The sequence below is a fragment of the Xyrauchen texanus genome, chromosome 24, assembly GCF_025860055.1.
Source record: "Xyrauchen texanus isolate HMW12.3.18 chromosome 24, RBS_HiC_50CHRs, whole genome shotgun sequence".
NCBI lineage: Eukaryota > Metazoa > Chordata > Actinopteri > Cypriniformes > Catostomidae > Xyrauchen > Xyrauchen texanus.
Genome location: NC_068299.1, coordinates 13,626,680 through 13,651,957, shown reverse-complemented (window position 1 = coordinate 13,651,957; position 25,278 = coordinate 13,626,680). Strand labels below are relative to the sequence as shown.

At 36.8% G+C, this 25,278-nt stretch overlaps 2 protein-coding genes and 1 long non-coding RNA gene across 5 annotated transcripts; 1 reads left to right on the top strand and 2 right to left on the bottom strand.

Moving 5' to 3' along the window:
* Positions 1 to 944: 944 nt before the first annotated feature.
* LOC127617502 (matrilin-3-like) lies at positions 945 to 15,026 on the bottom strand. The gene is made up of 6 exons (XM_052089475.1): positions 14,837 to 15,026; positions 4,591 to 4,932; positions 2,672 to 3,247; positions 1,759 to 1,890; positions 1,267 to 1,368; positions 945 to 994 (listed from the first exon to the last, which is right to left on the bottom strand). The coding sequence occupies exons 1-6, from the start codon at positions 15,024 to 15,026 to the stop codon at positions 945 to 947; spliced, it is 1,392 nt and encodes a 463-aa protein (XP_051945435.1).
* A 387-nt stretch (positions 15,027 to 15,413) lies between these two features.
* LOC127617442 (uncharacterized) lies at positions 15,414 to 17,890 on the top strand. Of its 2 annotated transcripts, none has more exons than XR_007967353.1 (3): positions 15,414 to 15,480; positions 16,818 to 17,385; positions 17,747 to 17,890. It is a non-coding gene; the product is annotated as an uncharacterized LOC127617442 (long non-coding RNA). The 2 variants fall into 2 exon arrangements; XR_007967354.1 differs by having other exon boundaries at positions 15,439 to 15,480; positions 16,524 to 17,385.
* Positions 17,891 to 19,781: 1,891 nt separating this feature from the next.
* Positions 19,782 to 24,470, bottom strand: LOC127617441 (BEN domain-containing protein 3-like). 2 transcript variants are annotated; one of them, XM_052089412.1, is made up of 4 exons: positions 23,930 to 24,470; positions 23,123 to 23,177; positions 22,686 to 22,852; positions 19,782 to 22,013 (listed from the first exon to the last, which is right to left on the bottom strand). In XM_052089412.1, exons 2-4 carry the CDS (start codon positions 23,172 to 23,174, stop codon positions 19,785 to 19,787), a joined length of 2,448 nt encoding a protein of 815 aa, XP_051945372.1. In that variant the 5' UTR covers positions 23,175 to 23,177; positions 23,930 to 24,470; the 3' UTR covers positions 19,782 to 19,784. The 2 variants fall into 2 exon arrangements, with proteins under 2 accessions (XP_051945372.1, XP_051945373.1); XM_052089413.1 differs by having other exon boundaries at positions 22,686 to 22,849.
* Positions 24,471 to 25,278: the final 808 nt, after the last annotated feature.

The following is a 25,278-nucleotide window of genomic DNA, read 5'->3' as shown; positions in this document are numbered from 1 at the left end:
GTAGAAAATTAATAATTATGTCTTCTCAATGTATTAAATATATATATATATATATATATATATATATATATATATATATATATATATATATATATATATATATATATATTAATAATAGTAATGATAGTAATAAAGTTCATTATGGTGCTATGTAGAATCTGTATGGAATTTTCAGGGTCTAAATATTAAGTGAGTGGTATAGAATCTGTTAAGGTTTTACATAGAATAATGTCTTCTAAGAGTGCTTTGCAGTGGCCATATAAGCAAATACTGTATCTAACTAACCATGAAAAGTAAACCTTAAATGTGACACCATCAAACAAAACAAAATTTCCAAGAATAATTTTATTTGTTCATATTTATTTGTACAGGTATTAAAAATAAAGAACAACAAAAAAATAATATGCATAATACAGTATTTTACATAATACTTTTCTGTATAAAATGAGCATGTCAAGGTTGCATGTATTTGTCTCATATTTTCTTCCAACATAAAATTATATTTGCTCAGCAAAACATTTAACACTTTTACACTGCTTTCACAGTCTAGGTCACACTAACTCTGAAAGGCAATAGTGTTTAATGAGAGTGCAATTGTCAACAAAGTCAACTATATATTCTTGTTGATAGAACAGGAATAGTACATAATAAAATGTAATAAAATTGCAAGCACAATATAGTAAAAATAAGAGAGTTAATAGATTCAAAATTAACAGAAAGGCAGGGTCTCAAGGCCGCAAATGACTAATGATCTGGATACATTGCGGGCAGTTTAAGTGAGATTAAAGACTTTTTTTACATGTACATTTACTGTGTGTGTGTGTGTGTGTGTGTGTGTGTGTGTGTGTGTGTGTGTGTGTGTGTGTGTGTGTGTGTGTGTGTGTGTGTGTGTGTTTGTATATATATATATTTTGAGTAGACTGTTATGAGTCTCATCCTCCACTTTAGACCCGACGAAGATCAAACTGCTGCACTCTGTTTGTGATGTCATCTAGTATGAACAGTTAAGGAGAAAAACACACCACACATAATCACCATCAGGGTCTTTATAGAACTAGTGGTTCCTTTCCTGAAGTCCAAAAACAAAAGATCAATATTAATATTACTTACTTTTATTAATATAATATTAATAGACATCATCTGTCAAGATGCAATATGTTGAAAACCTAGCCATCATTAATACTTTGGATAACAAAAGGCACTTTAAGGAGTTCAACGGACTGACAAAGCGGTTAAATTAGAGTACTTGTTTAACTGAAAGGATATGTCTGCTGTTGAGCTCCAGAATGCTGTTGTGAACCTTCTTCTGAAATGCGATCTGAGCCTCACACATGCAGGCATTCTCAGACAGATTTCCTCTTGCCTCTTCTGAAAGAGAAACATAGATTAAGCGGTTTTGTTTTGTATTTAATGCTGAAGATCTTTCTCCAGGTTCTAAACTTGTTTAACTGCCAATCGCTTAATCAGGATGAATAGTATTATTGTACAGTTTGTCACTAATCACAGTTTTAAAAACAAGCCATAGGTACTCCAGAGCACACCTTATTTCAAATAATATAATTATTCAGATAAAATATCTAATTCCAATTACATATTTAAATGTCTATTTAGCTTAAGGCAAAAATTATTTATTTGCACAAAGTATCGTGGATGCATTTCTAAAGTATCTTTTAAAATGCATCAAATAACGAGCTATCTTTTATGATATGCATCAACTACTGTATGTCTAAGATGCATATTTTTGATACTAAAACAAACCATTGGCCTGCTTAGAGCATGTTTTCTTGTCGGAGTTGATGACATATCCTTCCCTGCACTTGCAGTAATAAGAACCATTGTTGTTGACACAAATATGTTCGCAGTTGTGCCCAATCTCACAAACGTCCAAACCTGCAAAATCAGCTGAATCAGCAAAAATAATTTCACTACTAATGAGCTTAATCATCAAAATCACAAAATTTTATTAACATAGAATTTCACTGTTTGGAATTACTTTTGACTGTCTGAGTGTTCTAAAATTAATTTAACAATTATAGGATAGTTCACCCAAAATATTTTATTATCTCATCATTTACTCAGCATCATGCCATCCCAAATTATGATTTTTAGGAGAATTTTTCAGCTCTGCAGGTCCATATAATGCAAGTGAATGGTGGCCAAAAACTATTTTCTCCAAAAAGCACATAAAGGTATCATAAAAGTAATCCATATGACTCCAGTAATTTAATACATATCAGAAGTGATATGATAGGTGTAGGTGAGAAATAGATAAATATTTAAGTACTTTTTTTCTTTAAATACTTCTCCATGCCCAGTAGGGCTGGTATGCATGAAGACGGTGAATCACCAAAAACTTTCTCACGCACACCTATCATATCACTTCTGAAGATTTGATTTAACCCCTGAAGTCTTATGGATTAATTTATGCAGACTTTTGTAACTTTACAAATTTGGCACCCATTCACTTGCATTATATGGACCAAGATGAAAGAAAGTCTTACACATCTGGGATCGCATAAGGGTGAGAAAATGATGAAAGAATTGGGTGAACTATCCCTAAGTTTAGTTTTAGTTTTTAGTTTTAGATTCAGTAAAATGAGCTGCATCAAGTGATTCAGTTGATAGAACTGAACTGTTGATTCTCAACCAGAGAGATTCTCTATTCTCTTACCACAGAGTGACTCTCTGAACTTGGATGTGAGTTTTTCAATCACACCGTAAGTCTCCACATAGAACACATGCTCATCCAAAGGCTGGCTAGCCATCAGTTTAAGAGACCGCATGTCTGCACGGTCCACTCCAATGGCGTATATTTCGATCCCTGATGCCCTTGCTGCTGCAGCCACCTCTTCAACTTTATCCTGCGGTCTTCCATCGGTCACAATGATGGCTACTTTAGAGATGTTCTTTTTTTGTGGCCGGGCCCCAGCGTCCTCTGTAAAAACCAGCTCCATGGCGGTTTTGATGGCCAGGCCAGTCATGGTTCCTGTTGAAAGCGGATCAATACAAGAGATGGCCTGCTTGACCTCAGCTTTGCTGATGTACTTTTTCAGGAGGAATTCTATGTTGACGGTGCTGGCGTAGTTGACCAGGGCAACTCGTGTGGCATCTGATGCGATCTCCATAGAGTCGACCATTTCAGAGAGGAAGATTTTGACCTTCTCAAACTCCGCAGGACGTACGCTACGAGAACTGTCGATGATGAAGACCAAGTCCAGCGGGCGGCTTCTGCAAAGCTTGGCAGGAGCTGTGAGAAAGCGATTGGAAATGTATTTAAAATGTTTCATTTGTTGCCATTTTCTCATGGTAATTTCTCAATATATTAAACGAGTGACACATTACTATTAAAAATTATTATATAAAGTGCAAAGTGTGATGCTGAAAGAGATTAATATTTAAAAGTGTGCCTTTTTATGACACAGAGAAGCTCCGTAGATAGCAATACAGCACTGGGACTGAAAAATCAAAAGACACTGGAGCAGTTAACCCCATTTGTGCTAAACAAGGTTAAAGCTGCATTTCTGTGAACAATAAGATTTGCATTAGTAAAATGTAAAACCTCATTAATATAAAAATATATACAGTATATTGCATATGGAGTGGTGGTGGCGTAGTGGGCTAAAGCACATAACTGTTAATCAGAAGGTCGCTGGTTCAACCCCCACAGCCACCACCATTGTGTCCTTGAGCAAGGCACATATGGCTCTCTTTCTTCCATGGAACACAACAGGGTATGTTAGGCAGAATGGCAGCCTTAGTCACTATTCATTTTCATTGTATCTTTTTTCCATACACTGAAAGTGAATGGGGACTGAGGTTCTTTAGACCTAAACATTTTGCCAAACATCTAATTTTGTGTTCCACTGAAAAAAGAAAGACATATGGGTTTGAATCGACATGAGGGTAAGTAAATTGCAACATCTGCTTACAAGAATTCCCCTGCAAAAGAGAGAGAGAATTGATTATGCTGTAATTATTAAAGCAATATTCCAGGGTTAAATACAAGTTACGCTCAATTGACAGCATTTGTGGCATAATATTCATAATCATAAATAATTATTGACTTGTCCCTTTTTTCTTAAAAAATGTTGGGCCAATTTTTGGAGAGTATAAAGGTAGAAATGTGAAGCTAATAGCTTATAAAGCACTTACGTTAATTCTTCTGTTAAAACTTGTGAATAATTTGAACTGTCAAGTTGTTTAAACTGTCGTTTTTTTGGGATTACATGGGTTAAGACTGATAAGTCATCATCATGGCAACGGAATTTTATGTAACTATACAGAGAAAAGGTTAGTAAGTGATTTTATGACAGTAAACTCATGTTAATGCACATATTGTTTACGTCTTGTTGCTTTACTTTTGAAAAGTGAGTATTTTAACATTTATGGATTGATTCAATTCACTTCCATTGTAAGTGCCACACTATAAACCAGATTTTTACTTCTTTTTTGTGCTAATCAACATTATGCTGTTTTATTTTAATGCTGTTGATGGAGCCTTGACATGTACTGAACCCAGAATATTCCTTTAAGAGGGACTAAAAAGTACCACACTGGTCTTCTGCCCCCTGTGCAGTGGGATGGGTCTACCTGGGTCAGAGGGAGATTCGGCTGGGGCAGTTGTGCCATGGGGGGTACTGACCGGCTGTGGAGTGGTTGTAGTCTGTGATAGAGGTGTTGGAGGTGTTGTAGTCTGTGTTGGAGGTAGTGGGGGTAGGGTGGCTACCATGGTGAGTGGCATGGGCACTGTTGGGGCAGGTGACACCAATGGCATTCTGGGTGGTGTGGGCACAACAGGTTGGATGGGTAAGAAGGGTCGGACAGATAAGACAGGATGGTGGTAGTTAAAAGGAGACAGAGGCCCCTTCAAGGGTGGCCACTGATGATGATGATGATGATGATAGCCATAAAACCTGTGATTAAAGCCATGAGCTTTGTTTGTTTAAAGAGAGAGAGAGAGAGAGAGAGAGAGAGAGAGAGAGAGAGAGAGAGAGAGAGAGACAGGAGAATATAGAAGAGCAGAGAAAGACAAAGGTGGGGAATGAAAATAAATAGTTCCAAAAGGAGACGAAAGCATTACAATAAGCCATTACTTTGATGGTGTAAAGCAAGATGACATTCCAGTGGTCATGTGATGAAACTGTTTTGCTTGTTAGCAAAAGCATGAGCTATCCTGACTAAAAATATTCATTTTAAAGTGCTGAGTCAAAGCCAAGAGGCCTGTTCATAAGTTTTCTGTGGAAAATCATGAGTTTCAGACTGTGTATTCTCAGGCATTAATATGTCAACCTAATGGAGAAACAATGTTGTACAATGTTTTTGTATATCCAGAAGACATTTACTCTTTTGGGAATAAGTGAAACATGGAAAAGGTACACAGTTAGTATTGTAGAATAATCATTTTTTAGATGGTATAATAATCATTCTTAGATATCAAAATACTTATATGAGTTTCTAGGCCTTTGTGTGAGCCAGGAGAGAGCATATGAGGTTACTAAAAGTGTTGATGCTGCAGAGAACACAAAGAATGGTATACAACCTTGAAATACAGGATGTACTTCTTTAATCAGTTATTATATGAATGGTGTCTTGTATTTTTGCAGCTGGTGTTTTGCTGTTTCTGTTAATTAGTAGTATTCTGACATATATCTTTGGTGTATTTCCTTTATGCTGACACGTATCTCTAAAATATATGGTGTGTCTCATTAAAATACAGGATGCACTTCTTACTGAAAACACTTTTAATAAGTTAGATATCTCTTATATGATATGTTTCTGGCATGGTGTTTTACCTTGATGAGTTAAATATCTTTGGAGCTTGTATTTTCTTTCATTAATCAAATGATACTGTGTATGAACAAACAAGGCCGCCTCATTATGAGGGTACACTGAAATGTAGGGCAAAGGTAAAAGGTATGTGATGGGGACATGGCTGTTTGTCTCATACACAGGTGTTTCTAAAATTGATGCACTTTTACCATGAACTATGACTTATGTCAAAAATAAGTGGAGTTACCAGTTGATGTATGTTTTTTAAAAAATAATTAGATGGGGGATTTTCCACCAATATTTAATTAGTGAGGAAAATAGAACATATTGGTGGCGAAGGAAAGAGACAAGAGTAATTATTCTATTGGTCAGAGATAATGGGCAAGAAGATAACAAAAAGGTATATAACTGAAAACTCAGGAGGATAGAGTCAGAACGGACAGCTGGCCGGTCTCATGTTTGTTGGTGTTCAATAAACTACAATTTTGGCATCTGGAACTCAAGACTCCGAGAGTTTTCTTACAACTTAGAGAGATTCATCGCGATATTCCACGACATATTTTTGGCGCCCAACTCGTGGGGCTGGCATTGAGGTCAAGGGGGCAGAGGTCGCTGGTGGGACGGCTTGCACGAATCGCACAGAAACACTGGCGCCAGAAACTGAGGTAAGCATCTTTGCTTAAGGTGTTTTTGTGTGGTCTGTGGTAGCGAGTCCCGGTAAGTGGCTTCCCTAAGACTTTTGCCAGTCCGGACATAGAATAATTTGAACTAATTGGCTAAAATAGAGGCGAGTTCCAGATTTCAAAAATAGGGGGGTGGGATTGTTTAAAGAGAGTTTAAGAAAGTTTATTTGAAGAAGGTAGAAAAAGCCTGGGGGTGAGTCGAGAAGCGACGCGCGTGAAAATTCCCGGTTAGGTGCATTTATTCAAGGTTTTGCCAGAAGAGTGGCTGAAAATCCTGTACAGGTGAAAATCCTAACACGGGTGGAGAAGTGAAATTCGCGTAAAATTCCTCCAGGTGTTAGATTTAGTTATTTATTGAAGTGTTTGACGGAACCCGGACTGTGTAGAAAACGGGCAAATGTTGAACTATGTGCATGTTTGAGATAATGAATAATGTGCATGACTAACTATGTTGTTGGTGCATGTGTGCTTACGGTAATGCGCTGTTTTTGTGTTTATTCAAATGCATGATTGCAGTGTTGATGATGTATTGTGTGCAGAGGCAGAATAATACAGAGAATCAGCTGCACAAAGGAAATGCTAAATGAGAGCAAAAGTGGAAATTGAATTGAAACAGTGAATTGAATAAAACAATTGTTGAAAAAGTATAAAGACGCAAAATGGCACCTGCTTCTCTGATAACTCCCTGCCTTGCTCTCACTCACTGGTCAGCTGAACGGACAGCTCTGTGAGTGAGGGGAAGGGGAGATTCAGAAGAGAAAAAATAGAATAATTGGGAAAAAGATAAAGAAAAGGCAAAAAGTTTTCCATTACAGTGAACAAGACTAGAGAAAAATGCAGAGACAAGCGAGTTTTGTAAACTTGGAGATCAATGCAGATCTGAAGAGTGGGAGAGAGAATTGGAAAGAGCGCTGATAGAGTTAAAGGGAATCAGCGATCATTTTTGGAAAGAATCAGAGTACATAGATTACGCAGGGCAGAAGAGAAAATTAACTGCAAAAAAGAAGGAGTTAATGAGAACCTTAACTGAAGTGGTGAATTTAGGAGAAATAGAACAGGAGTGGCCATTTGTTAACTGGTTGGATGTTGCGGTTAGGAACATAGATCCTAAATTATTTGTGGATCACATAACTACACTCTGTAAAACAGGCCATAGAGATGAGATAGATATATACAAGGGACATTTGAAAGTGTCAGTCAAGGAGGCAAATATTCCTTACTTGAAATCTGAAGTGGCACATTATTGGGAAACGTTGTTTTAAGAGGGCAGACTTGGATAGGGAAACATAGATATGCATGATATAAAGCAGAATACAAAACTTAAGTGTGTATTGCTAATATAGACATAGATAATGATGCATTACTTATGTGAAAGCAATGTATTGCTCATGTTGAAATACATATGTAATCAAAAATGAAAGTATAATGCATGATAAAGCAAATAATTAGAAAAATGAATGCATTAGTTTAAACACTTGTGACCATGCTGTAAGTATAAGAAATAAGTAATGTATAATCTTATTATCCAGTTTAGACTTTGTACCCAAGATGTATGTATAAGTAGTATGTGAGGTATAACCATGTTTTAAGAAAAGTTTTGTAATTCACAAAATAAGATTATACTAACAAACATAAAGCATGAATAAACAAATAGTTGGTTTTGAGAAGAAATAAAGTGAAACCATATAAGCAATAAAAGAAGGAACATAAGCAAATAATAAAATAAAAGAATAAGAGAAAATGTAAGTTAAGAAAATAAAGAGGATAACAAAAAGAGTAAAAATAAAGAAATAAAAGATAATAAATAAATATAAGGGGAAGAGATAAGAAATAAAAATAAGTATAATAAATATATAAATAAGTATTAGTAGTAATAAATATTTAGTTTATTTAGTTGGATGTTATCCAGAAGTATAGTTGATAAGACTCGGATAAATGAGCACAGTTGTTGATTTTTTCATTCTCTCTCTCTTACAGTACGCTGGAGACTGAGTGCTGGGAAAGAGAGAAGGGAGGGGCTGCTAGAGTGAGAATAGGGAGCTGTAAAGGGAGGGCTTTGAGCACGCACAGAGAAACAGAACAATAATTTTTTTTTCCTTTTCTCAGTTTTCCTCCTGAAGCAGAAATAATAATGTGGAAATAAGATGTTACTGAATTTGAGAGGAGACTAACTGAGAGGAGAAAAGAAATCGAATTAAAAAGATTAATAATAAAAACACAGGGAATTAGTGATCATTTCTGGAGTTATGAACAAATTAAATACAGTCAAAAATGTTAAGGTGATTTTTAATAGGGAGAGTAAAGGAGAATTAGCACCAATGTAGAAATTGTCTTGAACAGAGACCCAAAATGGATGTGACCTCTGTGGGTGGAAGTACATGAGTTTTAATATAAAAAGAAGTAACAGATATAGCAATCAACCACTGTAAATAATGAGTGTTTTTTATGGAAATAAAGGAGAGGGATAAAAAGAGGAGAGCAAAAGGAGGGGCAGAAGTAATAGGTTTGTTTTAGTATAATATTTTTTGAGAGCTCTGTGTTTATAAAGGCCTTGTGTTTGTAAAAAGTGTGAAAGTTTCTGTGTTTGTGAGAGAATCTGTGTTTTAAAGTATGGGAAGTATGACTGAAGTGTGATTGCGTATGGAAGTGTATGTTATATGAGCCCAATAAATATCAATCAAGATAGAGAGGTTGATCCTTTGCTGCATAACTAATGAGGAGTATGTATGCAATTTACATAAAAGAAAATCTATTTAGACTATTTTCATCAATATAAGAGGCAGAAGAGATCTGATGATTAAAAACAAAGAGGGCACTTAATAAATATTATGATTGTAGAATTAAAACCAATGATAAAAATTATATTTGTATGTCTGTGTAAATGTGTGTATGTATATGTATATGTATGTATGTATGTATGTATAAGGATAAATATAATACAGTATAAACAAACAAATAGCTTTAAAACAAAAATGTGCATGAAATCAAAAAGTTAACCCTTAGCGGACTGGACAATGTTTATTCTTGGGCTGTTCTTTTCATGCCATGAATGAAGCCTGATGTAAGATTAACTAAACAGAAAGGGAGCAGCTGTTGAATGGACATGTGTCAGATCATAACTCCTTTTATATCAAAGTGATGAGTAAGAATATTTAGATTATAAAAAAGTGATAACTTTAAAGTGATTGAATTGCATTTGGGAAATCACATTATCTGGACAAACAATAAAGCTTTGAGTCGAGTGTATTGCGCTAAACTAAAGTCAAATAAGTAATTGTATTTTAAACCAAGGTTGTATTTAAGATAAGTGTTGTTATATTAAAGCAAATGGCAAAAGAGGACCAAAGATATGATAAAATAAGAAAATTATATTTTGTATCTTATGCAGTTAAACCTTAAATGTGAAAACTTCACATTCATGTGTCCATTTTATGTTCTGTCTGGTCCAGTTTATGAGAGAATACTATTTTAACATTATTAAATTAAACACAAGAAAGTTGTTTTTGAATTTTCTATGATTTTAAAAATGTCTGGAGAACAATTTAAATGTGAGTGCAGCGTTATCGGTGTAAACTTGATCAACCAACAAAAGATAGGCAGAGATTTTTTATTTTTGTTAGGGACTGTCTGATGAAGGCATTGAGGATGGCTTTGAGGGGAAACAGGCCTCTCTTGATGTCTTCAGACAGACAGAAAGGGGCCCCGACTTTAGAAAAAGATAGAAAGCAGATAGATAGCTATTTTATTTGTATTTTATTTATTTTTTGTTTGGTATACACAGAATAGGTCTTGGTTGATCGTGGATACACTGAGAAGCTGCATTTGAGACTAAAATTAAAGGAACATAAATTTAAGAATGATTTGGATCATTTAAAAATTAGTCTTTGGGGCGGGTGAAGCCCATGGAGAAAGGTTAAGATTAAATTGAACATCATAACTTCCTCATATATGAATGTTAATAACTTCATATTCATGTGTCTATTCTGTGTTTCATTTGTTATTATTATGTGTGTTGTTTCACTAACTCATTCTGGAACTAGTTTCTCCCCATTGCAGACGGCTGAGAAAGATGATTTTATAGAAGTTACTAATGCTGCAGGAGGAAATCAGGACACAAAGAAGAAAGTGATCTGCTGAAACAGATTCAGAAGCAACTGAAGGAAATGAAACAGGCCAACAAGCGCAGTTGTTCGAGGAAGAGTTGTGGCACATGGAGAAAGAATGGAAGCTCAAGGAGGTATTAGTGTTGATGATGCTGTTACTAACATATTTGGGACAGGTATTGCCTCCTATACAGGGCCTACCGGACAGGCGATCAAGGAAGGCCCAGACTCTCCACGTGAAGGACTGTCACAACGACTATGGTATGATGAATTTCCTACAATTGACATCTCAGACCTTCAATGTTATTCCCCCGAATGAGCAGAGACTAGATAACATAGCACGAGAAATCAGAAAGAAGCGTAACGCCTGGATCACTAAACAAAGGTGAACCCGAAAAGCAAAGAATCTGGATAAGCAATTTGGCTAAGCAGAACAAACCGAAGAATCGGCCTCAAAAGACACCTGTCAAAATAATCACCCAAAGACTGAAAAAGCAAATAAATTTAGAAAATGATATGGAACCCATAGAGTCAGCAGGAACAGAGGAACTATTACAATATGCAAATCAAAATGACTGGTATAAATGGGCCAGATATACAGCTAAGCAAGCAAAAATGACAAACTGTGTAATGTGCTCACCCACTCCATTGAAAAAATTTGTAGTAGTCCCAAATCAGTATGATTATAAGCATTGCGCTGAGTATTATGCCAAACAATTGTGGTAAAACAGGGAGAACAGTGTACTGCCCAGCAGAATGTTTGGCATTCTTGGGTCATCTGGAATATGATAAATAGTATAAGATGATAGGGTGGGGAGATGAAGGCAGAAAATTAGACAAATACGTGTGGATAATGAGAAAAAAGAAAGCACATTATCATATAAAATAAATCGTCAACTGGAGTATGAATGCTTTAACAAAACTAAAGGAAAAAGGAATGTAGGACAATTTAAGGGCAATTGTGCAGTAATATGGCATTTAGATGATGAAATGTTTTTTAATAATAATGTGATTAGGTTTAGATTTAGATTGCTGTATATACATGCATACCAAATAATACATCCCCAGAAGGAACTTTTACCCAGGCTGATGAGGAAACTGCATGACCTGAGAAAGGAAGTTAAATCTAATGTAGGGAGAGATCAGCGGTTTGGGCAATGGTTTGATGATCTTTTTGGTTCATGGAAGTTGGGACTAATGAAAATAGGTATAATAGTAGTTATGGGACTGACCCTATTTGCATTATTGTTATGTTGTATTATACCCATTCTGAGATCAATTATGACTAGAACAGAGGCTAAGCAAATGGTAGCCGTATCAATGATGACAACGCAAACAAGTGTAGCAACCAGACAATATACCATTGGGCCAGGATTGGATGAACTTGATGAGATTTACCGAGAAGCAATCAAGAAAATAACAATGTAAGGGGAATTTTATTTTTGAACACTTTTCTCATGTTTTTGATAGTAAGGGAGACAGCAAGACTATTGTACTTTCATTTTACATAACAAAATAGGTAGCATCTCAAGAAAGGAGTTAGAGGGTGTTTTGTTTGTTATTTTTGACATATTCCCTATTATCAATGTAACCAATTACTTATTACTTATTGGTGAAGTATATCTTTAGTACACTGTCTCTAACCAAATAGAAGTAGCATTTTTGATGATTATGGTTCCATATAATGTATATGTGAAGTTATTGCCAAGAGAAGACATATAAGAGCTATATTTGAAGACAGGAGCGACGAGCACCTCAGTGCTTGGCTGCAAGAGCAAATAGACTCAACTGGTGGTTTAAAAACCCGCTGTCTGCTCCAACACACCACCAGATAGCTCCAGGCTACCGGAATTGTCTGTGAGTTCCTCTGGCAACGAAGGATGTAGCTCGTGTTGAGGGAGGAATATATTGTGTATATCTTATATATCTTATCTTATATATGTTTTTTCTTTATGAATAATCAATTGTACTCTACACAACGCTAAGGCTTTCAAGTTGCATGCACATGCTTATTACATATAATATGATTTGTTTCTGCTCCCCCATTATTGACAATAGATAAGAGGATTGGAATCTTTTACTTCCTTCTAGCTGATTGTGGAGGGAGAGGTTTGGTTCACAATCCTGCAGAGTGTGGCCCCATCAGCACGGTATTGATAACTTAGTGCGTAGCCTATTTTGGCTACGGTTGTATTAAATTGGCTGGCTTATGTGGCTATACTGTGGTTTGAGGGACTTAGTATGTGGGACTTTTGAAAATATGTCGTGGAATATCGCGATGAATCTCTCTAAGTTGTAAGAAAACTCTCGGAGTCTTGAGTTCCAGATGCCAAAATTGTAGTTTATTGAACACCAACAAACATGAGACCGGCCAGCTGTCCGTTCTGACTCTATCCTCCTGAGTTTTCAGTTATATACCTTTTTGTTATCTTCTTGCCCATTATCTCTGACCAATAGAATAATTACTCTTGTCTCTTTCCTTCAGCCACCAATATGTTCTATTTTCCTCACTAATTAAATATTGGTGGAAAATCCCCATCTAATTATTTTTTAAAAAACATACATCAACTGGTAACTCCACTTATTTTTGACATAAGTCATAGTTCATGGTAAAAGTGCATCAATTTTAGAAACACCTGTGTATGAGACAAACAGCCATGTCCCCATCACATACCTTTTACCTTTGCCCTACATTTCAGTGTACCCTCATAATGAGGCGGCCTTGTTTGTTCATACACAGTATCATTTGATTAATGAAAGAAAATACAAGCTCCAAAGATATTTAACTCATCAAGGTAAAACACCATGCCAGAAACATATCATATAAGAGATATCTAACTTATTAAAAGTGTTTTCATAAGAAGTGCATCCTGTATTTTAATGAGACACACCATATATTTTAGAGATACGTGTCAGCATAAAGGAAATACACCAAAGATATATGTCAGAATACTACTAATTAACAGAAACAGCAAAACACCAGCTGCAAAAATACAAGACACCATTCATATAATAACTGATTAAAGAAGTACATCCTGTATTTCAAGGTTGTATACCATTCTTTGTGTTCTCTGCAGCATCAACACTTTTAGTAACCTCATATGCTCTCTCCTGGCTCACACAAAGGCCTAGAAACTCATATAAGTATTTTGATATCTAAGAATGATTATTATACCATCTAAAAAATGATTATTATACAATATTAGACATGGGAAAAGCCTCACTGCTTAAGACAAAGTGTCCCAAACCCTGCAGATTTCAACAAACCAAAATTTTATTAAGAAAATTTTCTTTAGCGATAATAGACTGTAAGGATATATAATATATAAAAAAACAAGGAAAAAGAGCTTTAATATTTCAATAATTCATTTAATTGAATAGTCAATAAAGCCACTGTTTGCAAGAATTTAGAAGTCTGAGGGTCTCTAATCCGTCATTAAGCACATTTCCTAATATTAACAAGTTAATAATCCTGGCAAGTCCAACTGTGTTAGATTGTAAACAGTACTACATGGTAAAAAAGTTCCAACAATTGATAACTTAATGAATTATTTCTGCCTGATAACCCTAATAATTGGTTTTGTTGGTGTAACCTAATGTATTCTGGTTGACTTATTACATTGTTTACTTGAATAAAACTGTTTAATTTAGATGTTACAACATGAAGACAATTTTTTAGAATCAAATTTTTTTGCAGCATAGGGTACTTTTATGTCTGTATAGCATACAAATAATTTAATTTAGTTTATCTGTTTCACAGATACCTATTTCAGAATTTAAATCATTACATTGATAAATCCTTAAATACACATTACTATTTAAATCTATTATTCTAAGAGTACTTTTTTTATCCCTAAAGAGCATTAATGTCATTTTAAAAAAGTATCTCTGATTCTCAAATACCAATTTCAGAATTTCATTCATAACACTGATTTCCAAATTTCCATTTAAATGAATAAATCTGTAGACAAAAAGTGGTAACATTCAGTTGTTACCTTAACAAGCTATTTCTACCTGACCTAACCCTGCAATTACTTTTGTTGGTGTGAAATGCATTCAGGTTGAATTTGTGAGATTAAATAATATTTTTTACTTGAATAAAACCATTTAATCTAGATGTTTACGTAAATATTTTTGGGTAACATTTTTTCAGTGTATTTTGATTATTTATTGCCTTTATTATCTATAAGTTTCAACAACAACATAATAATAACAATTATTATTATTATTCTTATCATAAAACTGCTCAAATTACAGCAATATAATGAATTCTGTCAATACCTCCAATGTTGATGGAGTTTCCCTGTCCAGGTATACTGGGGGTGAAATGCGATCTCTGCCGGTGAACAGAAAACCTGTCCGCGTACAGCTGATTTTGGTACTGGTCCCGTGTGTAAGGGCCATAAGTCCCGTGCACCTCCATTAAACATGCAGATAAGCAAAAGACAAAAGTGCTAATAAAGCATGCCATGTTGATGAAGATGGATTATAGAAGTGTCCGTTTTTTGCGTTGCGTGTATTCCGACCCACTGTGTGAGTTTTGACGGGAGAAGACTCTCACATGATGCTTTAAAGTCTCTGGCCCCCAGACCAGCCACCAATGGGTTTGACTGGGCGGTCGTTTGGTCTTGTACAAATCTCAGCCAAAGTGCAGAACGCCACTTTAAAAGATGCACTGAAAAAAGCGGTAACCTTTCACAAATACATTTTGGTCAGATGAATTAACTTTTTAACCACACGAAGAATATTTTAGGTTACCAGACAAAGTTTACTCTAGATAACATGAAGCCCAAAAAAGCATTGGTGGTTATACATCCCGAATGTAGAGGGCGCTATAATACTCACACTACATCAGCTCATGACACATGATTTGGTTTACTGGGCTTTACAGTTCGAGACAGAGAGAGATTTTTGAATCCACAAAGGTATGAATTCATCTTTTAAATCTAGCTATAAATAGCTGTTAAATACAAATTTTGCCTGTAATTTGGTGGTGGTTAGGTTTTATCACGAATTAGTGTCGTGGCAGGCAATGCTGTGGAGGTTGATTTAGAAACCCATTACGAGTTGCTGTTTGTTCTGTGTGTCATGGGAACGAGTCAAGTCTATCATCTCGTTCCTTACATGTACATGTTTTTAAAGTAAATAGTAATGGCATCGTATGGTTGTTTTTTGTTCTGTGTTTAGTCAAGTCGGTTGGAACTATAGGAAGTTATTTAGACATGAAATATCTCCTCAAAGAATTGTCAACTGCAGGTCTTATGTGTCGATATCTTTACCTAAATATTGACAGTATAAGGAAGAAAAAATATTCAGATTCATTTTAAAATGACGTTTGAAAGCTTTGCTTAATTCACTTTATGCTGTAAAGGAATCGTTCACCCAAAAATTAAAATTATCTAAATATTTACTCATCCTCATGCCGTCTCAGATGTATGACTTTCTTCTGCTAACACAAATTAAGATTTGTTGAAGAATATCTCAACTCTGTTGGTTCATACAATGCAATTGTGGCCAGAAATTTTAATCTGCAAAAAAGTAGATTAAGGCAGCATAAAAGTAATCCATAAAACTCCAGTGGTTAAATCCATAATTTCTTTAGTGGTACTTTAGGTGTGGAGGAGAAAAAGATGAATATTTAAGTCCTTTTTACTATAAATCTCAACTTTGACCAGCCCCAACCAGTAGGTGGCGATATGCAAGAATAATGTGAATTGTCAAAAAAGAAGAATGTGGAAGTTAAAGTAGAGATTTAGAGTAAAAAAAATGACTTAAATATATATTTAAAAAATTGTACTCACACCTATCATATTGCTTCTGAAGGTGTGGATTTAACCGCTTGAGTCATATGGATTACTTTTATGCAATTTTTATGTGCTATTTGGAGCTTCAAAGTTCTGGCCACTTGCATTATGAGGGCCTACAGAGCTGAGATATTCTTCTAAAATTGTGCTTTTGTGTTCTGCAGAAGAAGAAAAAAGTCATACATTTCCAGGATTGCGTGAGAGAGTTAAATGATGACAGAATTTTCATTTTGGGGTGAACTATCCTTTTATGGTCTAAATTATAGCAACTAGAATGTCTTTGTGCAATATGTTCCCATCAAACTAGTTTTACTTACTATAAACATTTTTTAGACTGTAACCTTATTCATAAATATTTTTAGCATCACTTTGTGTTGTGTAAACGGAATGTTCACGTGGATATACATAAACACAATATTCTCTTATCTATTTCCAATGTGTGTGTGTGTGTGTGTCAGTGTTACAGCATGCAGAGTCTGACTGAACTCCCTGCAGCGTCTCGCGCCTTGCCACGGCTCCAGCATGTGTTGCCTGCGGATGTCACACGCTCGTCAGTTGTGGGTTTAAGCCACTCCCCAGACACACCCTGCAGCCATTTGGCCAAAATCGTGGGACGCTCAGCAGAGCAGACCAGATTCAAAAGCACAAGGAAGAAAGGGAGGCATAAAGCAGTTCAGCAGGAGGAGGGAGAGGATGTACATGCAGTGGCTAGTGATTATGAGGACGAGTTTCAAGATGACCCTGGCCTATCCAAAGACTAAAAAGACCATGAAAGAACGGTGCAGTCTCTACACTTTGATCTGGTTTTGAAGGCTGGATTGGACATTGCCCAACAGCAAGTCAGGGAAACTATTCATCATGTCCACACCAGTGAGTTACAAAGGGGTGTTTTCAGCTCCAGTTGGAGGTTGATATTTTGGCATTTACTAAGAAACCATATATATAGTTTACAGTGGTGTGGAGGATGCTTTCTATAGCCTCAAATTGATACTGAATGGTCAGACTCTCTCTACGAAGAGTAAAATGGTAAGTCGGCGCCCTCTAGTGCCTGTCTAAGAAAGAACTAAGTTCAGAAATATCTATTCGATTTCTTCTATTTATCTATCTCCAGCCCAGATTTTGCAATCATGAAACAAAGAAACTCATCCTGGTTGTGCTAGTTTTTCCATAACTGTCTTAATTTAACTAATCTGATTAGTGATCAGTGCAATTAAGACATTTGCCCACAACTTAAACATTTGCATTTGAATATAGCAATGTTTTTGTGTGAGGATCATGACCCCTGGGTTTTTTTTGCACAACTTTTATTCCTTTTATGAATAAACTCAAAATAGATTTGAAATGGAATCTTACTATAATAGCCACAATGCTATGCTTCCTCCTACAGGTTAAAGTGGGTGACACTGGATAATAAGACTCATAAGTGAGGATAAGGAAATGGACACAGTATTACTGAAGAGAGTGAACTTAAAAAAGGTGGTTGGACATACAAAAGATGCAAAAAAAGCTGAGAGTCATTCTAAGAAGCTGGAAAAACCTACAACTTTCCAGAAAGGATGTGCAGTGAAGACCAATTCTGTGCTATGTTTTGAAAGACAAAAGTGGTATTTCCGATTCCACTCCATTTGTTTCTGAAACTGCAGACTGATCATTTAATGTTTTGTCTCTGCCCAAGAAAAAAAAAAAGTGTTCTTACAAAGATGCACATGATAAGAGTTCTGATGACTCTTTCACACTACTTGAAGAATAATCTTCGGTTTTAGATCAAAAACACATCTTATTGTTAGAGGTGATTTTGGTTGTATGCATTGTTTCATTTTCACTAGATTCACAAAAATACAGTTGTTGTGGAAGACTGATAATGGATAAGTAAGGGCTAAGATGTTCTGTGGTGAGACAGATAAAAGCTCTACTGAGGAGGAAGCCTTTGAGGGAGAGGTCAAACCCAATCAGAGAGTTCAAAATTTTAAAGGAATCACTTTTCACCTATAAAAATTAAATTGTGTATTTCTTATCCCTTGTTTATGATTAACATTGTATATTTTGCATACACCTACACTTACAGACCCAGAATCAAGAATTTACATTTTAAGACAATCTGACTGTTTCAAACTGGAAACAATGTTTATCTTCATTAAAATGACCAATGTAATTTTAAGAGTGTTGACAAAAGGAGGCTGATGTCCACTTTATTGACAATATTTTAGACAGTATTTGAGCAATATCAGCAACTGAATGTATCTGCCTTTCTTGAGGTTTCCCCATGGTTTATCTGACAAGGCACACAGGTGAAAAACAAATTTCCATATAAAACTACCCCTGATTAAGCAAAATATCAATAAAAATCAACACCCATTTTTGCTAGGAAGTGTGTTTTTATTTAAAAATATATAACATATAACCTGTTGCTATCATTTAGTACAGATGAAAAAGATTGACTTCCTGTACGGCAGGACATACTTCAGTAAGTTCATAATTATAAAAAGCCAGTGCTGCAACATTGCTACGACTAAAAACAAAAATATATATCAATCTTCTCTCCCCCACCCCAAACTAAAGTGACCTATTGTTTTTAAAGATCTTAAATGGATAGTTCACCCAAAAAATTTCCCATCATTTATTCCCTCATGCCATCCCAGATGTGTATGACTTTCTTTCTTCAGCAGAACACAAACAAAGATTTTTAGAACAATGTCTCACCTTTGTATCTCCAAAAATCACATAATAGAAACATGACTCCACTTTCACTTTTACATCTGACAGTCACATAAGGTGCCTGTTTAGTATCACTTTCTCATCTGAAAGTGAAAGTTAAAGAGGAGATTTAGAGTAATAATAAAAAAACTTAAATGTTGTTCTGTTTCTCACCCACACCTAACATATCGCTTCTGAAGACATGGATTTAAACACTGGAGTGTAATGGATATATTTTATGTTTTCTTTGTAATTTTTGGAGCTACAAAAGGTCTGATCACCATTGACTTGCATTGTATGGACCTACAGAGCTGAGATATTTTTCAAAAAATCTTCCTTTTTGTTCTGCTGAAGAAAGAAAGTCATACACATCTGGGATGGCATGAGGGTGAGTAAATGATGAGAGAATTTTCAGTTTGGTGGAAACTATCCCTTAAATGTTTACATTAAGTTTATTAAGGCTACTGTAGCTTATCTATTAGACATTATAATTACATCAATAATTATTTGGCATATAAATATTAATACTAATATTTCATTGTCAGATGATGGTGGCCTCAATCACAAACTTTTCTGTCACCTACATGTCCATCTTGTTTCAGGCCAAAAGATTCAAACAACCTAAAACAAGGACAAGATTAATTAATATGCTTCAGCTTATGGACTTGTGCAAATAACAACTATATTGTGTAAAATATAGGAAAGCATGACCGCACTTTGCAGGAACATTGTTAGGAATAAGTCACTGTGTTGTTTGATCTCTTTGCCTTCTTGAGAATGTCACATTTCTTGCGATTGGGGCGCCTGCAGCGCTCATCAATGCTTGGCACGCATTCGTAGTGCCACACCTCCTCCATTTTGTCTACAGGGTAAACAGCCTCCACATAATGGCGAATAAGTCGGAGACGCACAGGGTCCAGTTGTTTCTTATTGCAGGCCCCCGAGTGGTTGTACTGCAGCCGTAAATTTTCCTGCGTGAAAAGCTCTGGGAAGAGACGAACGAGAAGGCGGGCAGCAAAATTCCCAACAGACAGACTCTGTTGGACAATCTCCCTCACTTCAGCATCTGTGAGCAGGTAGTCGGAAGGCACTGGAAAATCTGGGTTGGATACTGAGAGGTCCTCAAGAGGAATCTTGCAGAAGTCTTTACTGCTTTTCTCCAGGGGTAAAGGTAGGACTTCAAAATTCTCTTTCAAATGATCTGAGGTGAGAACATTGATTTGGCCCGCAGTTAGCGAATCTTTCGGGTCAGGCTCTCGTTCAGGTGAATAGGACTTCCGTTGTTGCTGATATGAGCGGCGTTGATCAGTATCCCGTCGCCTACAGCGCTCATCCAATTTGCCAACAAACTCATGGGTCCAGATACGGTCATTCCTAGCCCGTGGGTACAACAGCTGGACGTAATGTCTGATGAGATTGACCCTTACGGGATCCAGCTGTTTCTTCCCCAGAGAGCCGCTGCAGTTGTAGTGTTTTCTTGCATTCTCATAAGTGAAGAGCTCAGGGAACATAAGAACCAGGAGATGGGAGGCAAAATTCCCGATGGATAAACTGCATTCGTAGTTGTTCCTTAGCTGTTCCTTTGTGAGTAAATACTCCTGTGGAACATCGAAGTCTGGAGGAAGAATCTCCAGGTTGTCGAAATCCACAGGCTCCAACCATGATTTCTTAGATCTGCAATTTGTCTTCTCGTAATCGCAGAGGTCAGTGATCTTAACAATAGAGATGTTGTCATCTCGGTTACTGTCACAACCACTGCCATTGGCTGAAGCATTCTCCAGTGCTTCCTCCATGCGTTGTATGCACATCTGCAGCCAGTTGTCCTCTGGGACATCAGGGAAATTGGCCTCCATGTATTTTCGTATAATCTCTAGTCTGTCTGAGTCAATGATCAACTCTCCAATGCTGTTGTGGCCCTCTGGCAACTTACCCTCCTCAAACACCTCTGGAAAGAGTCTGTTCAACAGGAAAATTACGAGGTCTTCGGGGGAGGTTAAGTCTTCAGAGTCATCAGCAGACTCCTGGTGGTCAAACACTATGTTTGAGCTGGCATTGTTAGGATGAATGTTGTCGTTCTCTGCAGAGTTCAGAGAAAGACTTTCATCCTGCACATCTTCATTGATGAGATGGGAACGGTGATTCTGTTCCATGTCAAACCCAATAACCTGTTTACTACACGCCTGACCACTCTCCATGTCTTTCTGAGCCCAGAAACGATTAAAGAAATCATTGATCTGCAGCAGACACTCTGTCTGCCAGAAGTTTTCATTTTTCACCAGTGGATAGCAGACTTCCACATAGTTTCGTAGTAGCTGAAGGTGCAATGAGTCTAATGTGCGTTCCATTGTCAGGCCGCACGCGCTGCAGCCATGTGTGCATTCCTTTGCGGTGAAAAGTTCTGGGAACAGCTGAACGAGCAGCCTGCAGCCCAGCTCGCCCGCAGTGGACGTTTGCTCCATCAACTGGGTCAGCTCATCACCGGTCAGCTGGTATTCAGGAGGTGGCTGGAATTCCATATTCATCTCAGAGGGCTTCATCTGCTTTTTGATGCGTGTCACTTCCAGCGAGAGCAAATCCACCTTACTATGCAGCTGAGCCATACTGGAATTCAGCGTGTTGAGGAGGAAGAACATCTTCTCAATGAGCGGGTAGAGGTGAGTATCCAAGGCTGCAGGAGACCCTGTGACCCCCACACCAGTGGGTGCCTTAAACATGTGATGCTTTCCAGAACTGCCAAGTGTTTGGAAGTGAATACCATTATGGCTAGCTCTGGCTCCATTGTGAACTGCATGCTGGTCCAGATTAGATGCAGCTTTACGCTCAGAAATGCGATGTGTTATGCTGTAGAGTGGTTTCCTGTATGAAGAGTGAGGTATCTGCTCCTGTGGAGATAATCTGTGACTGTGAGAGTAGGACCTGCTTCCATCATCTGAACTGCCATCTAGGAGATGTTCTCCGGTCTAGACAGACAGTATTACAGAAAATAGGTTATTTGAATGATGAGTATAAAGGACTTTAAACCAGACTTTAGGATTATTGAATATATAAAAAATATAATTAGCCTGTTGTTTAAAGGGATAACTATCAAAGAAATATGCATATGTGGGTCAAAAATGACTCTTTTTGACAATTTTTTTTACATTAAGCAGTCTTTTCATCCAATACTCCAGGTATTCCTCAGTAAAGTTGTCTTTGACCATGTAAACTGACTTTAAGCATTTAGTTGAATATAATTTTAATTATAAGAAAGTTTGTGTTATTACCCCTAGAATGCATATATGGTTCCTATATGACCCATATGTATTTTCTATGATAGTATTCACTGCATTTAACACTGGCATTGTACTTGTAACACATTGATTGTTTAAGGTTTCCATCTGTTATGTAATTACAGTATATGGTAAACACCACGTTCATATTCATGTGCATAGTATGCTAGTAAGTTTTCATTCAGCCAATGTGTTTATCCATAGTGCATCACATTATACAGGGACAGTACCTGAGGTTAGATGCCTAGTTCACAGTATGCCAAGTAAAATCTCCCAAACACAAGTCTGTAACTGTAGAGGAACTGAAGTTTGTCTGTGATGTCACAGATGTACCATTCTTTACACACAGAAACTTTACCTCACCTGTGCGGTCACCTTGACTCTCTTCCTGCTATTGGAACGTTCCACCTCTGTTGTAAGACCATCGGGACCTGTGTATGTGGCTGATCGTTTTGTAATGTGCTGAAAGAAGCTCTCCATCTTTCCCTCTGTGTTTTCAATAACATTTGCATCTTTCTCAACTTTAACTTCTGGAGAAAAGTTTAAAAGAGATTAGTAACTATTCAAGAAACATACATTATCCCAATCACTTTTGAATGGTTTCATTTTATTAATTTTGTTTAGCAATAATACAGCAATAATAATATATCCTTGACACAGATATAATTCAGTTGTTGTCATTGGTTAATTTAACTCAGACTGTGATTGATAGGGTGTTACACACACGTTATTAAACAGTGAAAATTGAGATGTGTAATGAAATGTGAGAATGATCCGAGCATTAATTAATATTCACATACTTTGATCAGGTGCTTGTCCGTCTGCATGAACCATGCATACAGAGGAGTTCATGTCCTGGGAGAAAAACAAAAGATCCATGACTCACTTGATGTCAATCTGATCTGCAGCCAGTTAAATTGCAAATTGATCACATTTATTTCCCTGTCCTTTTTTTTTTTTTTTTTTTTTTTGCATATGGTAACAGCTGTCCAGGGATTTTAAAATAAATCAGGAATTAACTGACTGACATATTGACAAAATCTCACTCTGACAATGTATTTATAAAAAATAAAAAAAAAGGGAAGGCTTTGCCCTATTGGTTGACAGTTATGTCAACAATACAAACGACTGGTCACTTGTGTCATTGAAAGCGTGGGGAAATCTTAAGGGAATAATGATGCGTGGAAAAGTTTAAATTTGTGGGGGAGATTTTTTCCTATTTGTTTGTTCATGTCTTGCACCGTTAAGTCTCGCCAGAACACCGGAGAGGCGCTACTTCACCGTACCGACCCCAGTCCACCGGCTCCACTTCCTCATTCTTCCACTGGCAACCCCACGGATCGGTACAACCAGGGAAAAAGACGGACGATCGGTTCCCTGCTGCGATCCTTCGGAATCCCTAATGTCGATTGCGTATGCCTTAAATAAACAATATACTATTTACTGTATGTGTTCTTTTGCAATAACGCAATGTCCTGCCCTCCTCTCTCGTGTTTTCCTCTCCCTCTTGCGTGACGCGGCAAGAAAAACATCCACCGACGAGTTTTCGCTCCGTCTGGTGTAACGCGGTACGCAAAAACTACCTGCACCACATCAAGAAAACTCACCTTTGCGACGTGCAGCCGTGTGCAGTATGTTAGAAGGCATAAGCCATGGCCGCGTCTTTAAATCTAGTAGTCCACGGGTAACTGTTGTCCGTGTTTCTCTCCGCTGATTTTTTTCCCCGTAGTCAGTGCCCTCTCGCGTGACGTGACGTTACTGTGTCATTTCCGCACAGCTGTGGGTTTGCTGTGGGCTCCTGCCAGCCCACCCAGCGTGAATCCATGCGCTGCTGCGCAGTGTCCGTGAGAGACGCACCGAGTGCGCGCTGTGGCGTGGGGCTTCGCGTGACAGTCACTTGGAGGTCACGCGAGCTGTTAGGCTGAATTCCACGAGTGTAAATCATCTGCGAAATAGACGCCCATGATCGCACAAACTTAAATCTCAATATATAGCAAATTTGGACAAAGCCTTAATAATGAATTTTCAATGAGAATATATATTTTGCACTGTGTATAAATTATTTGGCTGTAATAAAAATAAAACAATATTGCCTATTATTCGCTAAGAAGCAAAAAGATACAAAAAATGTAATAAAAATATCGTAAGGTCACGCTAAAGGACTTGCAGTGCAATCTATTATTTTATTACCTCCTTTCTTGGATGCAATGAGATACAGATAAATTAATAACGTTCACCAATTCAGGGAATTGTGGGGTTTTCAATGCTTTATCAAAATCATTACCAATTAAGTATTTTAAGACACAAGTTTTCATAGATTAAGTATTGCACCCTGAACACAAGCATGTACAGATTTGATTTAAAAAGCCAAACGTGCACTTGTTCAACAATTAAGTTCTGTGGCTGTAATGCAAGTTGAAGTTAAAGGTTCACCCAAATCTGAAAATGATCTCATAATTTACTCACCCTCATTTTTAGATGAATATCTCAGCTCTGTTGGTCCATACAGTGCAAGTGAATGGTGGCCAGAACTTTGAAGCGCCAAAAAAGGATTTTAAGATTTTTAATCCATACAACTCCAGTAGTTTAATCCATGTCATCTGAAGCAATGTGATAGGTGTGGGTGAGGAACAAATCAATATTTAAGTCCTTTTATAAATATAAATCTCCACTTTCACTTTCAAAATCTTCTTTCAGTTTTGGCGATTCCCATTCTATGTGCATGTCGCCACCTACTGGGCAGAAAGAATTCATAGTTAAAAAAAAGGACTTACATTTTTAAATGTTTCTAACACACACCTATCATATTGCTTCAGAAGACATGGATTTGACCATTGGAGTCATATGGGTTACTTTTTTGCTGCCTTTATGCTTTTTTACGAGCTTCAATGTTCTAGCCACCATTTACTTGCATTGAATGGACCTACAGAGCTGAAATATTCCTCTAAAAATTTGT

Coding starts and splice junctions, on each gene's coding strand:
- LOC127617502 (XM_052089475.1), bottom strand. CDS start 15,026: ATGGCATGCTTTATTAGCACTTTTGTCTTTTGCTTATCTGCATGTTTA. Junction 4,933..14,836: donor AAACTCCATCAACATTGGAG/GTATTGACAGAA, acceptor AAACAAACAAAG/CTCATGGCTTTAATCACAGG. Junction 3,248..4,590: donor CGAATCTCCCTCTGACCCAG/GTAGACCCATCC, acceptor GCTTTCTCACAG/CTCCTGCCAAGCTTTGCAGA.
- LOC127617441 (XM_052089412.1), bottom strand. CDS start 23,174: ATGAACTCCTCTGTATGCATGGTTCATGCAGACGGACAAGCACCTGAT. Junction 22,853..23,122: donor CGGACAAGCACCTGATCAAA/GTATGTGAATAT, acceptor ACTTTTCTCCAG/AAGTTAAAGTTGAGAAAGAT. Junction 22,014..22,685: donor GAGTCAAGGTGACCGCACAG/GTGAGGTAAAGT, acceptor CTGTCTGTCTAG/ACCGGAGAACATCTCCTAGA.